The 17,647-nt window shown below is 41.5% G+C and overlaps 1 protein-coding gene across 5 annotated transcripts in view; it reads right to left on the minus strand.

The window, feature by feature from the left end:
• Nucleotides 1-1,176: 1,176 nt before the first annotated feature.
• BMAL2 (basic helix-loop-helix ARNT like 2) overlaps nucleotides 1,177-17,647 on the minus strand; it is a 35,417-nt gene continuing 18,946 nt past the window's right edge. For all 5 annotated transcript variants that reach the window (XM_060279466.1, XM_060279465.1, XM_060279464.1 and 2 more), the window contains 8 exons: nucleotides 15,739-15,979; nucleotides 15,118-15,224; nucleotides 14,375-14,525; nucleotides 12,543-12,601; nucleotides 8,443-8,551; nucleotides 7,278-7,359; nucleotides 3,980-4,088; nucleotides 1,177-1,937 (listed from right to left, as the gene is read on the minus strand). In XM_060279466.1, the coding sequence (XP_060135449.1) occupies nucleotides 1,807-1,937; nucleotides 3,980-4,088; nucleotides 7,278-7,359; nucleotides 8,443-8,551; nucleotides 12,543-12,601; nucleotides 14,375-14,525; nucleotides 15,118-15,224; nucleotides 15,739-15,979 (989 nt within the window). In that variant the 3' untranslated portion in view covers nucleotides 1,177-1,806. The remainder of the gene's footprint in view (nucleotides 1,938-3,979; nucleotides 4,089-7,277; nucleotides 7,360-8,442; nucleotides 8,552-12,542; nucleotides 12,602-14,374; nucleotides 14,526-15,117; nucleotides 15,225-15,738; nucleotides 15,980-17,647) is intronic.

Below are 17,647 nucleotides of genomic sequence, written 5' to 3' on the forward strand. Positions count from 1 at the left end.
TGTACGTGTTTATCTGCATGTTGAAGTTTAAATTACAGGTACTTTATGGCAGGGGACCAGTACTTCACATTCTCAGAAGGACTCTCACTATGTGAAAAAATGCACTCCAATGGCACAGTGTGCTAGAACAGTGTTTTTCAACCACTGTTCCGCGGCACACTAGTGTGCCGCGAGATGTTGCCTGATGTGCCGTGGGAAAAATCGAAAAATTACTTTCTATATAGTCAATATAGGCACAGAGTTAAATTTTTTAACATTTTCTAATGGTGGTGTGCCTCGTGATTTTTTTCATGAAACAAGTGTGCCTTTGCCCAAAAAAGGTTGAAAAACACTGTGCTAGAATATCCACACATAACATAATCAGCATTTGCATGTATTCAAAATGGACAGCCTGTATTGTATAATACATTTCTAAAGAGCCTAGAACAGGAATACTAATGGCCAATGCTACAATCTTATACAGTTACCTGTAAGTAAGTCCCACTGAACTCAGTGGGAGTTACTTCTGAGTAGACATGCATAGGATTGCAACTGTAAAACTACAAAGCTCAGCCCCCTGAAAACAAAGAAAGAAAGAAAGAAAGAATTCTAGTATATCTATATTTTCTTCAAGGCTTGGGTACCTTGGGTATTGTCAGATATGATTCCCATATTATGCATTAAAGATCCATGGGTGCTCAAGAGCTACTCCAAAGGTGACAAGTGCATTTTAGTGCATTACTGAAAGATCATTGGCTTCCTTGCTCTAAGAGAGAGAGAGTGTGTGTGTGTGTGTGTGTGTGTGTGTGTGTGTGTGTGATGTTTTCTATCACTACTGCAAACACTAGAAAATAATATACCTAATTTTGTTGTTTTAACTCTTTCCTGTAGCAGTTTTACATTGGAACAATGCACAATTTCACGATCAATATGGATGATTGCTCACTCTGTAAAAAACTTCCATTCCTTGTTTCTTGATCCCTGGGTTCAAAACAATCCAACAGCAAAACAAAATATCTTAAGGACTAGAGCTCCTCCAAGAATGGACATAAAAAGTCTAGTTCTAGTACAGTATTCAAGTACAGTACTTCTACTGAAGTAGCAGTAATAAATTAGGAACAAGGAAAACACATATAAATAGACAGGAGCATTTCAGAACAAAATCTCTATGCCCATGTTACAGTAGATTCTCTTTAAAAAATTTTTTAGTAAAAATATAACTGTTTTAAGATTCCGGTCAACAAGTGTATCAGTAACAAAATTGAGGTCCTGTGTCATTTTTTAAAAATCACATATTTTCAACATATGCAGCCAAAATGACTGAGGATAAGGCCAAAGTCATTTTAAAATATAGATATTGAAAAATTTGAATTAAAGTCTTAAAAAGGTACTAGTACAGTACTTGAGAACAGATTATTATTATTGTGCATCAAAGTAGCTTAAATTCCTTCTTAGCTGTGTAATACTAAAGAGTCCATGGGGCGCAGGTGGTGCTATGGGTTAAACCACACAGCCTAAGGCTTGCGGATCAGAAGGTTGGTGGTTCGAATCTCTGCGACGGGGTGAGCTCCCATTGCTCGGTCCCAGCTCTTGCCAACCTAGCAGTTCGAAAGCACATGAAAGTGCAAGTAGATAAATAAGTACCACTCCAGCGGGAAGGTAAACGGCGTTTTCGTGTGCTGCTCTGGTTCGCCAGAAGTGGCTTAGTCATGCTGGCCACATGACCTGGAAGCTGTATGCCGGCTCCCTCGGCCAATAACGTGAGATGAGCGCTGCAACCCCAGAGTTGGTCATGACTGGACCTAACGGTCAGGGGTCCCTTTACCTTTACGAAAGAGTCCATTGCATGTCACTGAGCTCTGCTGGATTACCTCCTTCAGCTTCCAAGTAATTCATAAAAGCAGCCATTGCAGTGTCGCTTTGACAAACTGCATCAAAATCCAGGTGAGAAGCATCACCTAAGAAAAGAACAAAAAATGTCACAACTTTATGCAAAAATCAGCCTCTGTAATTCATTGTTTACTCTGAAACAAGCAACATCCTTTTGGCACAAATAACTTTACACATCACATCTGTAATTCCTTGCACATGCTGCAAGATAGCCAAGACTGGGATACAAAGAATGAAAACACAATTTGTACTGACTGGCAGCTGCTCTCCAGGAGTTCAGACAAGGGATTCCCAACCCTACCTGGCTTGACCTGACGAAGGAGAAGCGGTTTCCAAGGAATGGAAACAACTTCCCTCTCCTCCAGTGAGGTGTGCTCTTACCACCCATCAGTTAATGGGCGGTTGGGAATATGCCTTGCTCCTGCAATGTAACAACCAAGAGCCCACTTTAAGCTCCCAATTGTTACTTTGAAGCCTCACCCGTAGCCATATGAAACCCATATTGTATCCTATATAATAAAGTCCCTGTGTCTCTGCGTCCAGTCCCTGTGTCCGCGCTACTGCACATGTGCCCCACGGACACAGGGATTGGACGCAGAGACTGCACGCACACACACGCCCTCCCCCCCTCAACCCTCTGCCTACCGTTTACCTGCGGCCGCCAACCGCCAATTTTTTTTTTTTGCCTCTTGCATGCGGTGGGTCGCGTTCCTCTTCCCGCCAGACTCACGTGGACGTAGAGCACGGCGGCCGCTTCCAGAGCGGGAGGCTGAGGGCAGAGCTGCGCGGTGGAGGCGCCTCTGAAGAGCCTCTCTGGCGGCCGAACTGCCCGCAGGCCAGCCAGGAGCGCCGCCCTGAGCTTGCCAAGGGCGCCCATGCCGCTCCGCGCTGCTCTCGGGTATGTTCTAGCGCCGGGTCGGCGCTGATCAGCGCTGCGCGGAGCACCGGATTGAGGAGCCTGTCTGCACTCAGCGCCCAGCAGCGCCGCATGGAGCATCGCCTCCTCAATCCAGCACAGCGCTGCTGGACGCTGTCTCTGCAGACCGGCTCCTCGATCCGATGGTCCGCGCAGCGCTGCTGGGTGCCAACCCGGCAGGCCGCTTCCTTATCCGGCGGCCTGCCGGGTCGGCGCTAATCAGCGCTGCACGGAGCACCGAATCGAGGAGCCGGTCTGCACTCAGCGCCCAGCAGCGGCGCACGGAGCAATCGCTTCCTCAATGGGCGCTGACTCTGCAGACCGGCTCCTCAATCCGGTGCTCCGCGCAGCGCTCACATATGTTCTAGCGCCCGTTTATTTAACGGGCTGAAAGACACTAGTCATGCATAAAAGGTAAAGGTAAAGGACCTCTAGATCAGGCATCCCCAAACTGCGGCCCTCCAGATGTTTTGGCCTACAACTCCCATGATCCCTCGCTAACAGGACCAGTGGTCGGGGAAGATGGGAATTGTAGTCCAAAACATCTGGAGGGCCGAAGTTTGGGGATGCCTGCTCTAGATGGTTAACTCCAGTCAAAGGCAACTATGAGGTGCAGCGCTCATCTCGCTTTTCAGGCTGAGGGAGCTGGCATTTGTCCACAGAAGCTTTCCGGGTCATGTGGCCAACATGACTAAACTGCTTTTGGCGCAACGGGACACTGTGATGGAAGCCAGAGCACATGGAAACACTGTTTACCTTCCCGCCACAGCAATACCTATTTACCTACTTGCACTGGTGTGCTTTTGAACTGCTAGGTTGGCAAAAGCTGGGACAGAGCAACAGGAGCTCACCCCATCCCACACATTCGAACCACCGACCTTCCGATTGGCAAGCCCAAGAGGCTCAGTGGTTTAGACCACAGTGCCAACCACATCCCCTGCATCAGGTATAGAGCAGGCTAAATGGGGAGACTGGCAGGGGGCTGGAAATTCCCCATCCATGAGTTAGAACATTTCTGTCCCCAATCAGGCTGCATCTACAGGTGACATCTATTTCTTTTAACCTAAGGATTCTATGAACAGGAGCACTGGCAATCTCAAACTGGTAGGAACTAAACACCCTCAGATACACAATCTATTCTGCAGAGACTTACAAATACCTCATTAAGAATAAATAAACAGAAGGGAAACTTACTGAGAAGAGGTTCATTGTTGGGGAGTGGAATAGTGCCCTGGTGTTGCCCTGAGGTTTCCACATCTAATTTTCCTGAAGGACACAGCTGAAGAATGTCTCTCTTTGGCACCTGAGCACACACAAAAATGGTAACAATAGCCAGAAATCAACAAAAATGATATTACAGAAATCAAATACCGGTACTTTTCTTTCTTTCTTTTTTCAAAAAAAAATTTTAAATTAAAATTTCCAAATAAGCAAAAAATAACAAAAAATAATAATTACCTTCCATCTTAAATTCACCCTCTCAGTTCATTTCGCTCTGCCGAGCTGAGACTTCCCTCCCTCCCATCGTTCGGCTTTATTTCTCACTCTTATCTCGCAGTTCCTTTTTACAATCATAGGTAGATTAAGTTCGTAGGATTTATTTCAGTCCTGCAAGTGTCGTTAAACTTCTACAGCTTTTCTCCATATAGTCAATGAATTTACTCCATTCCTTCTGGAACTTTGTCTCTCCCTGGTTTCGGATCCCACAGGTAAACTTTGCCAGTTCTGCATAATCCATCATTTTCGTCTGCCACTCCTGTATCTCCTGTAATTTCCATTTTGGGGCTAATAAAGTCCTAGCCGCGGTTGTAGCATACATAAATAGTCTCTGATCTCCCTTTGCCATTTCCTCTCCCATTAGTCCCAATAGAAAAGCTTCGGGTTTTTTGGGGAAAAGTGTACTTAAACATCTTTTTCAACTCATTATATATCATTTCCCTAAATCCTTTTACTTTCTCGCAAGTCCAGGAAGCTTTTTTTTTGTATTAGGAAGCCTCTCATTACTGCCTTACTTGCGTCCCAAACCATGTCAAGTAAAGTTTCTTTATGTAAATTCCAGTGAAAATAGTCTCTTAAAATCTCTTTTGATTTTTCTACTATTGTTTTGTCATCAGACAGGTCGTTGTTCATCCTCCATCTAAAGGAGTTTTGTTCTTTTCCTCTCAGTTCCATGGATATTGAATTATGATCTGACAATGTTCGTGGTGTAATTTCATTTCTTGCTACCCTGGGTGCCAGTTCCTTGGAGAGCCACATATAATCAATTCTTCCCGAACTCTGATTCGATTCCGAGAAGAAAGTGAACTGTTTTGTCGTTGGGTGTTTTAATCTCCAAATGTCTACTAGACCTAGGTTTTCCACTAGATCAAAATATGTCTCCGGTAACTTTCCTTTGTTCTTTCTTTTCTTCGTTCTGTCCAGTTCTGGTATCACCACGCCATTAAAATCTCACATTAAAATTATCTTTTGATCCATGAATTCTATCAGACTTTCCTCTAAACTTTTGTAAAATTCTGCTTTGTTTTCATTTGGTGCATAGATTCCCACCACAATTAATTTCTCTCCTTGCGATGTTAACTGTACAACAATCATTCTTCCTTCTTCATCCTTTGAAATCAATTTCAGGTCCAGTTTCTCTTTTATGTACAAAACCACTCCTCTCGTTTTTTGCTTACATCTGAGGTTATAAATTCTCTGCCCAATCTTTTATTAATTAAAATATGTCTATGTTTCTTTGCCACGTGTGTTTCTTGCAAACAAATCACATCTAAATTTCGTTTTTTCAAAACATGTTCAATTCTATTCCTTTTGGCTTTATCATTAAGTCCATTCACATTCCATGAAATCAACTTAAGCGCCATTTTGAAATTCAAACTATCAGAAACTTTACCTACGATTGGGCAGATTTCTTAGCAATATCCTCCTCCTCTTCTTCTTCTTCTTCTTCTTCTTCTTCTTCTTCTTCTTCTTCTTCTTCTTCTTCTTCTTCTTCTTCACTTCCTCCTTTTTCCTCTTCTTCCTCTTCCTCCTCTTCTTGTTCTTCTCCTTCTTCTTTTCCTCCTCCTTCTTTCCTCTTCTTTCTCTCCTAAGTTTTGGTTCTGCGTCTCCTGATGCTTCCGCCAATTCTGCCAAACTGGGTTCTAAATTTCCAAGATACTTCTCATACTTTCTTAAAAAATTCCCAACATCTTGCATGCTTGTCAAAATAATTTTTTTTCTCCTTGTAATAGAACATGATCCCTTCTGGCTACTCCCATCTGTGTTGAATTCCATTCTTCCTCAATAGTGACACCAATGGCTTGTATCCTTCTTCCATCAATTATTAGTTTGTTGGTGTAACTCAGTCTCAGTATCGCATTTCTCATTTCCATTGAATTAAATATCACCAGACAATCTCCAGGGGCTTTCTTTGCTTTGGGCCTTTGCTGATCTTACTTTAATCCTAAATGCATTTACAATGGATTAGCTCACCTCCTCTTCTTGTACATCCATCCATTTCACCAATTCTTTAATTATTTTTTGTTTAACATCTTCATTCGGTTCCTCTACAATCCCTCTCAATTTCAGATTCATCTGTTTCTGCCTCATCTCCATCATAGCCATATTGTCCCATATTTGTTCTTGTGCTTTATCTAAATCTGATATTTTCTCTTTCACTTGATCTTTCTTTGCCTCCCGAACCTCCTCCTGCGTTTTCTTCACCGTATCTTCCATAGTTTTTGATCTTACCGTCAAATCATTTATCTTGGTTGTGAGCTCTCCCACTGCCCCTTCAATTTTTCTGTCTATCGTTTCCTGTACTTCCCCTAATTTTTTCTCCAGACATTGTTCATTTTGTTTAAATTCTTCTTTTATCTTCTGCCATAAAGCATCTAAATCCTTGACTTCTTATTGCCTTGATCCTCTCCTGTCAGCTGGTGTTCCCGTGGTTTTCTTCCTTTCCTTTCCTGCCATCTCAAAATAGTGAGTTGCAATTACTCCTCTTACCGCTAAAGGGAGCTTTGACCTGGAAATAAAATTACAATAACCTGCAGTACCGGTCTTGTCCCTAGATGGAGTCTTACAGTCAAAATAATATAAGTCAGGCAATATGAGTCAGCCAAAATGGAGGCTCCCTGGCAAGTAGGAAATCCGGGAGATTTCTGGGATTTTTCTCAATTCAGGAGAACAGCGGGAAACGGATTAAAATCCAGGGGTTTCCTGCGAAAAATGGGATACTTGGCAGCTAAGCATATGGGGTCTCACATGATCAGGGTCTCAACTGCACAGGTGGGCCTCTCATCTAGAACCTTTACATGATAGCAGCTGAATTACACATAGGAGATCTTCAGACATGATGTCAGGGGTGAGACAAAAGGCTTGGCACTCCTCCTTGCTCTATACACGGATTCTCTTCATGTGTGTAACATGTTGAAAGGGCTAGTAAGAAAGATCAAATCAAGTTACTGGGTTATTAGCCTTTCTTAGAGGCCAGTGGCTTATGGATACTCACATCACTACAGTCTACTGGGGAAGAAGACTTCCTCATAAGATCTGATGGACTTAACTCGCCAGGAGGTGGAGATGTATGTAACCTAGATAAAAACAAAAGATGACATTTAATCCTCCTCACAAAGTCTTTGGCAAACACAAACAATCTGGCCTCTAAAACACTTGATATTATTTATTAACTAGTGCTGCTGTATCAGAAACCAAGATTAGCAACATTTGCCCTTTAAGTAAGATCTCCACCCCTTCCCTCCAAGGTCTTAGACCTCCATCGCTGGAGGAACCTGATCATATTCAGTCCTATAAAAGAGTCCTAAAATTCAGACTAAGTGATCAAGTGGCTGTATTGTTTAAAACTATGGCCTAAGCTGATTAAGTGATTCTTTAGTTCTGCAAAGTTTTAGTAGAAAGGGATGCCAATGAACCAAAAGGATGTACTAACAGTCTTGATGGATCAGGCCAAAGCCCCATTTAATCCAGCATCCTGTTTTACAGTGGGCAACCAGATGCCTATGGAAAACCCACAAGATGGAACTTAGAACAACAGCACTCTGTCCGCTTGTAATTCCCAGCAATTGGTATTCTGGGGCCTATGAAGTTAGAACATTACTACTGTGGCTAGTAGCTATTCATAGCCTTTCCTCAATGAATTTGCCTAATCCTCTTTTAAAGCCACCTGAGATGGTGGACATTACATTTTGTGAGAACAAATTCCATACTTTAGCTATCACTGTGAGGGTCATGTGCACAATCAAGTGTGCCAGGGCCATATATTAATTACATTTTTTACCAAGTGCTCCCTATTTTAATTTCAAGTGAAAGTATTAAAGGTTGGCAATCCACTCCACTAAACAGATCTCCCATTTTATTAAATATGGAGGATTACATGCTGGTGGTAGTGGATCTTTAGAGATTTGAATTTCCGGTGTCCAAGGGTTCTCAGAAGGAACTTGTTTCAACACCTTATGTTTTGCTTTTATACTTACAATTTTCTCCCTTTGAAAACCCTTCAACTAACATGAGAGGGTGACCTAGCTCTTGAAATGAATCCCTCAGAGTGGTCTAGAATCTGGTCCTCTAAAGCTTTTATTTCAGTTTTGGCCATGGTTAGTCCACCTTTTAAAATAAAAAAATGGTTAGCGTTTGTTGCAAAAAAATAGAGTTATTACCTTTGTAAATCTAAGACTTCATTTGCAATTTCAGTTCCTATGCTTCCAGCCCCAAGTACAGTTCCTGTAGACATCCCTGGTACACCAAGATATGGTGGCTTTGTTGTATCTATGTTTTAAGAGACAGGGAATCAAGATGATTTTATTTAGTTTTACACTGTTTCCCACTGTAACAAATTATCTATTTTATTTTATTGAAATCATTTTTATTAAAGATTTTATTGAATTACAAAAGAACATGCAATCTTTCTCTCTTTTTATCATAGAGTCTCTTAGTTATGTTTAATGTAAGAAAATGTATCTAGTATAGGGTTGAAGGGGAAGAGAGGTGGTAGGAGAGAGTGGTGGGGAGCATAGCTGCCAAGTTATCCCTTTTTTTAAGGGATTTTCCCTTATGCTGAATAGGCTTCCTTGCGAGAAAAGGGAAAACTTGGCAGCTATGGTGGGGAGATGGTGGGTGGTAAATTTACATATTATTTTTCTCCCCCCCCCCAAAAATGGTATATGTGTGTGGTTTTTGTGGCAGCGTCACTTGGGCAGGTTCTCTTTCTATTCATTTGTTGGTTTACACTGGCACCGAGTGAAGGTTGGGAGGCAGATTATCCGTTTTAACGCTTAAAAGTAATTTTAACTGTGTGATAAATACATCCTATTCACAACCATTTGTTTCAATTTTGATGACATAGATGGAATGCTTTCCCTTTCATGTAATGTAACCTTCAATTTCAGTATTTTTTTACAGTATTTTTTTTTACCAACTCCTTGCTCCAAAATAATAAACAAGGATAGAAACTTCAATCTTTTCACAGAAGTAATACAATGAAAATTATAATTGTAATTCATTTTTATCTTGCACCATCAGCTTTTACCCTACAAGAGTAAGACACACCCAATAAAAATCTATGAGTTATTTGTCTGCAGGGTGCAGATTTATAAGAATGGGAAGGTGTGTACATCCAGATAGCCTCTATATGGGGTATGTAAATGTTAAGGGGTACCTTTGAACAGCGGATGTCAACATGGTCCCCTCCAGATGGCTCTGGACTTCAGCTCTCATCGTTCCTAGTCACTGCCCCTAAGACTGAAGCTGATGCAGTCCAACGCCACATGGAGGGAACAACGTTGGCCTTTGGTTAATATCGTATTTTCATATCAAACTGAAGGTGAGTGAATGCACCTCACTCCTTAGATGCTCCATTTTGCTCTTCCTAAAAGGTTTCCACATTCACCCAGGTGAAGGAAGCTTTGTTTGTTGTGTTTATATGGCACCTTTATCTTCCATAGATCTCAAGGTGGTGTATTTGCTTCTCCCCATTTCGTCCTCACAACACCCCTGTAAAGTAGAATAGCCTGGGAGATGCTGACTGACTCCAAAATCACCCAGTGAGCTTTATGGCTGAGTGGGGATTTGAACCCTGCTCTCCTAGGTCCAAGTCCAGCACTCTTAACCATTATGCCACACTGGCTTAAAGCTCTCCAAAGTGGTGTTAAAGTTTAGCCACAACATGCTGGTGAAACAAGTGGCATTGCTACTGTCTAAATTATAAGTGGTGTATAGATACCATCACCATAAAAAGAAACAAGCCTCAAAATATTGTAGCAAAATGGCTGCAACCAATTCTTGCAGCCAAAGATGGAGAAGCTCTATACAGTCAGCAAAAACAAGACCTGGAGCTGACTGTAACTCAGATCATCAGCTTCTTATAGCAAAATTCCAGCTTAAACTGAAGAAAGTAGGAAAAACCACTGGGCCAGTAAGATACAATCTGAATCAAATCCCTTATGAATACACAGTGGAAGTGAGGAACAGGTTTAAGGATTTAGATTTGGTGGACAGAGTGCCTGAAGAACTATGGATGGAGGCTCGTAACATTATACAGGAGGCAGCAACGAAAACCATCCCAAGGAAAAGGAAATGCAAGAAAGCAAAATGGCTGTCCAACGAGGCCTTACAAATAGCGGAGGAGAGGAGGCAAGCAAAATGCAAGGGAGATAGGGAAAGATACAGGAAACTGAATGCAGATTTCCAAAAAACAGCAAGGAGAGACAAGAGGGTCTTCTTAAATGAGCAATGCAAAGAAATAGAGGAAAACAATAGAATGGGGAAAACCAGAGATCTGTTCAAGAAAATTGGAGATATGAAAGGAACATTTCGTACAAAGATTACCATAATCAAGGACAAAAGTGGTAAGGACCTAACAGAAGCAGAAGACATCAAGAAGAGGTGGCAAGAATACACAGAGGAATTATACCAGAAAGATATGGAGGTCTCGTACACCCCAGGTAGTGTGGTTGCTGACCTTGAGCCAGACATCTTGGAGAGTGAAGTCAAATGGGCCTTAGAAAGCACTGCTAATAACAAGGCCAGTGGAAGTGATGATATTCCAGCTGAACTATTTAAAATTTTAAAAGATGATGCTGTTAAGGTGCTACACCCAATATGCCAGCAAGTTTGGAAAACTCAGCAATGGCCAGAGGATTGGAGAAGATCAGTCTACATCCCAATTCCAAAGAAGGGCAGTGCCAAAGAATGCTCCAACTACCGCACAATTGCGCTCATTTCACACGCTAGCAAGGTTATGCTTAAAATTCTACAAGGCAGGCTTAGGCAGTATGTGGACCGAGAACTCCCAGAAGTGCAAGCTGGATTTCGAAAGGGCAGAGGAACCAGAAACCAAATAGCAAACATGCGCTGGATTATGGAGAAAGCTAGAGAGTTCCAGAAAAACGTCTACTTCTGCTTCATTGACTATGCAAAAGCCTTTGACTGCGTCGACCACAGCAAACTATGGCAAGTTCTTAAAGAAATGGGAGTGCCTGATCACCTCATCTGTCTCCTGAGAAATCTCTATGTGGGACAAGAAGCTACAGTTAGAACTGGATATGGAACAACTGATTGGTTCAAAATTGGGAAAGGAGTACGACAAGGTTGTATATTGTCTCCCTGCTTATTTAACTTATATGCAGAATTCATCATGCGAAAGGCTGGACTAGATGAATCCCAAGCCGGAATTAAGATTGCCGGAAGAAATATCAACAACCTCAGATATGCAGATGACACAACCTTGATGGCAGAAAGCGAGGAGGAATTAAAGAACCTTTTAATGAGGGTGAAAGAGGAGAGCGCAAAATATGGTCTGAAGCTCAACATCAAAAAAACCAAGATCATGGCCACTGGTCCCATCACCTCCTGGCAAATAGAAGGGGAAGAAATGGAGGCAGTGAGAGGTTTTACTTTCTTGGGCTCCTTGATCACTGCAGATGGTGACAGCAGTCACGAAATTAAAAGACGCCTGCTTCTTGGGAGAAAAGCTATGACAAACCTAGACAGCATCTTAAAAAGCAGAGACATCACCTTGCCTACTGGTTTTCCCAGTAGTGATGTATGGAAGTGAGAGCTGGACCATAAAGAAGGCTGATCGGTGAAGGATTGATGCTTTTGAATTATGGTGCTGGAGGAGACTCTTGAGAGTCCCATGGACTGCTAGAAGATCAAACCTATCCATTCTTAAGGAAATCAGCCCTGAGTGCTCCCTGGAAGGACAGATCGTGAAGCTGAGGCTCCAATACTTTGGCCACCTCATGAGAAGAGAAGAATCCTTGGAAAAGACCCTGATGTTGGGAAAGATTGAGGGCACTAGGAGAAGGGGACGACAGAGGACGAGATGGTTGGACAGTGTTCTCGAAGCTACGAACATGAGTTTGACCAAACTGCGGGAGGCAGTGCAAGACAGGAGTGCCTGGCGTGCTATGGTCCATGGGGTCACGAAGAGTCGGACACGACTAAACAACAACAACAAAGGATTCTTGGGGCAGGATGGATGTGCTTTAAAGGTATGGGACGTACACAATTTCACAAACTATTTGCAATGCAAAGTGGGGAGGTGGGGACTGATATTTGGCGGAGGGCTCTTAATACCTATTAGTTCATAGAGGTATTTGCATGCCTCTTCATATGCTGGTCACTTTATTAATTTAACGGACAAGTCTGCAGCTTGTATCAGGATTTTTTTTTTTTTAGTAATGTGCCCAGAGTGAAGCTCCAATTTGATTTATGTAATATTGTGTGTATCATTTTCACTGTAAGCAGGTGTACTTGCCTTCTGGAGACAGGGAACTGCAGGGTAACAGTGCCTCCTCATCTGATTCATTATGATCTCTAAAATGCACCAGAGCAGAAAAGTTACATAAAGGAGCTTTCCCAGACTTAAATAATATACATGTTTTCTACATCACCATCACCACCACCACCATCATTTCCTAAAGCAGCCTTTCTCAGCTTCCCCCAGCCAAATCCCACCATCCCTTGGATGATAACCATGGAGGCAGAGGCTGATGGAATTGTAGTTCAAAACATCTGGAGGACACCAGGATGGGATAACCTAACATTTGCCAAGTAAGGATTGTCATCCTAATTAGAAAGATCAAATCTATTTATCCAACACAACAAGCCTGACATGGGCTGGTGCAATGGAAAATTGAATATATTTCAACAACAACAAAAACAACCAATTTAAAAATAAAAAATCCTTCCAGTAGCACCTTAGAGACCAACTAAGTTTGTCATAGGTATGAGCTTTCGTGTGCATGCACACTTCTTCAGATACACACAAAAGCTCATACCTATGACAAACTTAGTTGGTCTCTAAGGTGCTACTGGAAGGATTTTTTATTTTTATTTTGACTGTGTCAGACCAACACAGCTACCTACCTGTAACTAACAACAAATTTATTTGCCCTCTCCTGCCGGAGCTGGGCTCAAAGCGGCTAACATCATATAAAAACACAATATACATAAAAACAAACAAAGAATCGATCCAAAAAATAATTCAAATAAATTAAAATTAGACTGGGCAAATGGCCATCCTCAAGTTATATTTGAAAGCGGTTCATACTCGCCAGTACCAACTATTTCCACTGGTATTATAAGGACCTGTGAGCGGGCTGGGAAACCTCCTTGGTACTTGTTCATACAAAGAGAAAAGGAGTCAGACTAAACCCTGACTAAAGGCCTGGCAGAACAGTTGTGTCTTGCAGGCCCTGGCTCTGTTCGAGGCCAGTCTAATCTCCCTGGGGCTCGGGATCTTCAGGGTGTTGTTATTTGTAGACCGTAAGGTCCTCCATGGGGCATACCAGGAGAGGCGGTCCCGTAGGTACGAGGGTCCTAGGCCGTATAGGGCTTTAAAGGTTAAAACCAGCACCTTAAACCTGATCCTGTACTCCACCGGGAGCTAGTGCAGCTGGTATAGCACTGGATGAATGTGATCCTGTGGTGAAGACCCCGTAAGGAGTCTCGCTGCGGCATTCTGCACCCGCTGGAGTTTCTGGGTCAGTTTCAAGGGCAGCCCCATGTAGAGTGAGTTACAATAATCAAGCCTGGGGGTGACCGTCACATGGATCACAGTGGCGAGGTCAGGGCAAGAGAGATAAGGGACCAACTGCTTAGCTTGGCGGAGATGGGAAAATGCCACCTTTGTTATAGCTGCAAACTGCGCCTCCATAGAAAGGGAAGCGTCGAAGATTACACCCAAACTCTTGATGGAAGGCACTGGCACTAGTTGCGCCCCCACAAGGGATGGGAGTTGGGCCCCCAACCATTTTAATAAAAGCTAGCACTTTCTATGCAGCAGTAGAGCCAGCAATTGGCTTAAAAATTAATACATTAATATTTATTCCATTTACAACTGAAGTTCTAGCATACAAGCTGATATTATGTTAGTATGAAGGTTAGCAGGACAGAACCAACATAAAACACCTGCATTAATATTGCATAATTAAATACAAAAGGAAACTTACTTTTTTACATTCAAGCTCATAGGCAGTGAATGCATATGCATTCTTTTAATTAACTTTGTCTTTTTATAATATCTAAGCTATGGTAAATATTTAAAATAGTTTATTCATAGCTTATATGAATAAGACTGCAACTTACGAAACAACTGTGTTGATTGACACAATGTACTCCAGTTCTTTGGTCCATGGATTTATGAAACTAAACCACTGACTTTTTAACGTGACAAAAGAGCCATCTTTTGCTCTGAATTTGTAGAAGTTTGTAAATATCTTTTCTTTGCTCTGAAGCACTGGGAAAAATATAGAACAAGTTATGAACAAGACCAGTTTTCAAATGTGTTTCAATTAAACCTACGGTATGTTCAGACAGCAGACGTCATCCCTATGATGCTGATAACATGATTCTCATGATCATTCATTTAATGAATGATAAACAGAGGAAGAAAAAGGGAACTTGCTAAAACATAAGAGGTGAAGAATCAATTTATGATGAAAGAAAAAGTGGCCACAGTATGATTTCAAAACCGATTTTGGCCAATATATGGAAAAATCACACAGCGCTAAAACAGATATTAAAATTTGTGGTATTACCATGCAAAAATGACCAAAACATAGTTGGGGAAAAGCATGGGATGGGGCTGTGGACCCCCTGGGTGTGTTTCGTGGACTTCCAGGGGCCCCTGGATCCCCAATTGATTGGCTGTGGCTTTCCAGGGTTTCAGACAAGAGTTCTTCCTCAGCTGTACCAAAAATACAAACCTGGGATGCTTTGCAAGCAAAGCATGACCTTCACTACAGAGCCACTACTCAAGATAGCTCCTCTCCCCCCCCCCAAATAAAAATGTTAGCAGTAGCAGGAAATAAAATACTACCATACTTTACCCGCTTTGTGTTTCTCTGTTAGATGACTATAATCATCTTGGTGGAAGTACTCATAACATGAAGTTCCTAGAAGCTCTTGTGGTAAGTATCCTAAAATAACTGTTGCACTATAAAGAAAACACAAACGCACTACAGATTCTGAAAACATCTGAAATGGGCTTTTTAAACACTTTACTCTGGTCCCTCATGCATACGAAAAGCAAGAGATGCTTGTTTCTGAAAAGAAATAAATACTAAAACTGGAAGTTAACATATACAGCCAAAACAGAAGGACAAAACAAATGCTACATTGTAATTCTTTTATATTACTAGATCTAATAAAAGGAAATATCACCACAATTCTAAAATTAAACTCAACTATAAAACCACATTTAATTTTTTTATTTAAACTTCAATCAGTTTGAAGTCAGAGATTATTTGTAAATGTTCATATCATATCAAATCAAATCCAAAAAACCCTGTTAGAAACTAGTACTTTAAATAAGTCTTACTTAAATAGTTTATAGAGCAACAGCAACTTAACAGGAATTCTGCAGTGTGGGATGGGATCTTATCTAAATATTGAAACCTTACACAATTTAAGAGCTATTGTCTTAAAATTAAAAAGACAAAAATGCTTACCGCTGGTCTACAAAAACAAATTTTCCATCCATGGCAAAACGTGCTACAAATTCTGTTGGCTTGACTTTTATCTCACCGCTTTTTTGTGGAACAGTGTAAGGGTGTAATCGCCCAATTGCAACAAGGCAGTTAAAGTTACTGTTGTCTTTTTCAGCATCACTCTCCTCTTCAGCTCCCACTTCATTCGGAGGCCAGCTCTTCAGATACCCGGTGCAATGAACAGTACAGTACTTTTTAAGATCTAATTTAGTACAAACACAAAACAGTTTTTCAATTTCTTTTCTAAAATCATCACTAACCTAAAGGTATGAGCCATACAATTATTAAACTCAAGACTGTAGTGTTAATTTTTTATGATTTTTTTTAAAAAAACATTGTTTAGGTTTGGCTTACCTGTGGAAGTGTACTTCTAATCTTACAAATGATTTGAGAAGGTAAGTCATAGGTGCTGGCAATTAAAACGTGTTCTTACATATAAGAAGAAAATTTAATAGTTTAGTAAAAGAGACTGCTTTCCAGTAAAATACTGTTTGTTTTCAAAAGTGTTATGATTTACATTGAGTCAGATAAACTGCAGAAGGGACTTTTAGCTTGAGCCTATTAAAAGCTTAATGGCCCCCTCTCCGATACAAAAATATGGGGAAATCAGGAAACAGAACAAAGAGGAATTTCTATTTATCTTTCATTTGGATAAATAAATGCATAATTGCAAAGGTTTCTCCTCCCCACAAAATGGGGAACATTGAAACATGAACCCTACAACTGCAGTTTTAAATGCTACAGTCCAGCAACATGCACATCATATATCATACAGTAAAGTAAAGGTAAAGGGACCCCCGACCATTAGGTCCAGTCGTGACCTACTCTGGGGTTGCGGCACTCATCTCGCTTTATTGGCCGAGAGAGCCAATGACAAAGTCGCTTCTGGCGAACCAGAGCAGCACACGGAAACGTTTATTATTATTTAATCCCATTGTTGTTGTTGTTTAGTCGTTTAGTCGTGTCCGACTCTTCGTGACCCCATGGACCATAGCATAATCCCATTAGGAACCACTAAATTAATCCCCAGTGGAACCACTAAGTTGTTGCAGGGACCCAGGTGGCGCTGTGGTTAAACCACTGAGCCTAGGGCTTGCTGATCAGAAGGTCGGCGGTTCGAATCCCTGTGACGGGGTGAGCTCCCGTTGCTTGGTCCCAGCTCCTGCCAACCTAGCAGTTCTACTTGCATTTTGTCAAAATGCAAGTAGATAAATAGGAACCGCTACAGCGGGAAGGTAAACAGCATTTCCATGTGCTGCTCTGGTTCGCCAGAAGCGGCTTTGTCATGCTGGCCACATGACCTGGAAGCTGTACGCTGTCTCCCTCGGCCAATAATGCGAGATGAGCGTGCAACCCCAGAGTCGGTCACGACTGGACCTAATGGTCAGGGGTCCCTTTACCTTTACCTTTTAGGACATGCATGTGTGGAATTGGCTATCTTGCAGAAACTATCTGTTCAATCCTAACTGTTGGCAAAACCCTACTGAAATTATTACTAAACTATCCATGTTACATTTGTGATAAAATGAATGCCGAATGTCAGTCCCCTACTGACCTTGCATAGGGCCACCAAATACAATGCTGATTCTAGTGACAGTCATTTCTTCTTTAATAAAGCCAACAGATGTAGCACAGAAATACTCATCCCACACACATGAAGTTTAAGTAAGTAAGGAGGGTAATAAATTTAGATGGACTATTGCTTTCGGTATTTTGAATGCTGATGTCCACTTCTTACAGCTTTTTGCAAGCAGCTTTGAGGTTTTATTAGAATCAAGTGGTATACAAATCACGTGAAATAAATAACACAAATCATGTGAAATAAATAACACAGCTATAACATTTTAAAAAGATCATATTCTGAAATACA

The sequence above is a fragment of the Zootoca vivipara genome, chromosome 10 (genome assembly GCF_963506605.1).
Source record: "Zootoca vivipara chromosome 10, rZooViv1.1, whole genome shotgun sequence".
Lineage (NCBI taxonomy): Eukaryota > Metazoa > Chordata > Lepidosauria > Squamata > Lacertidae > Zootoca > Zootoca vivipara.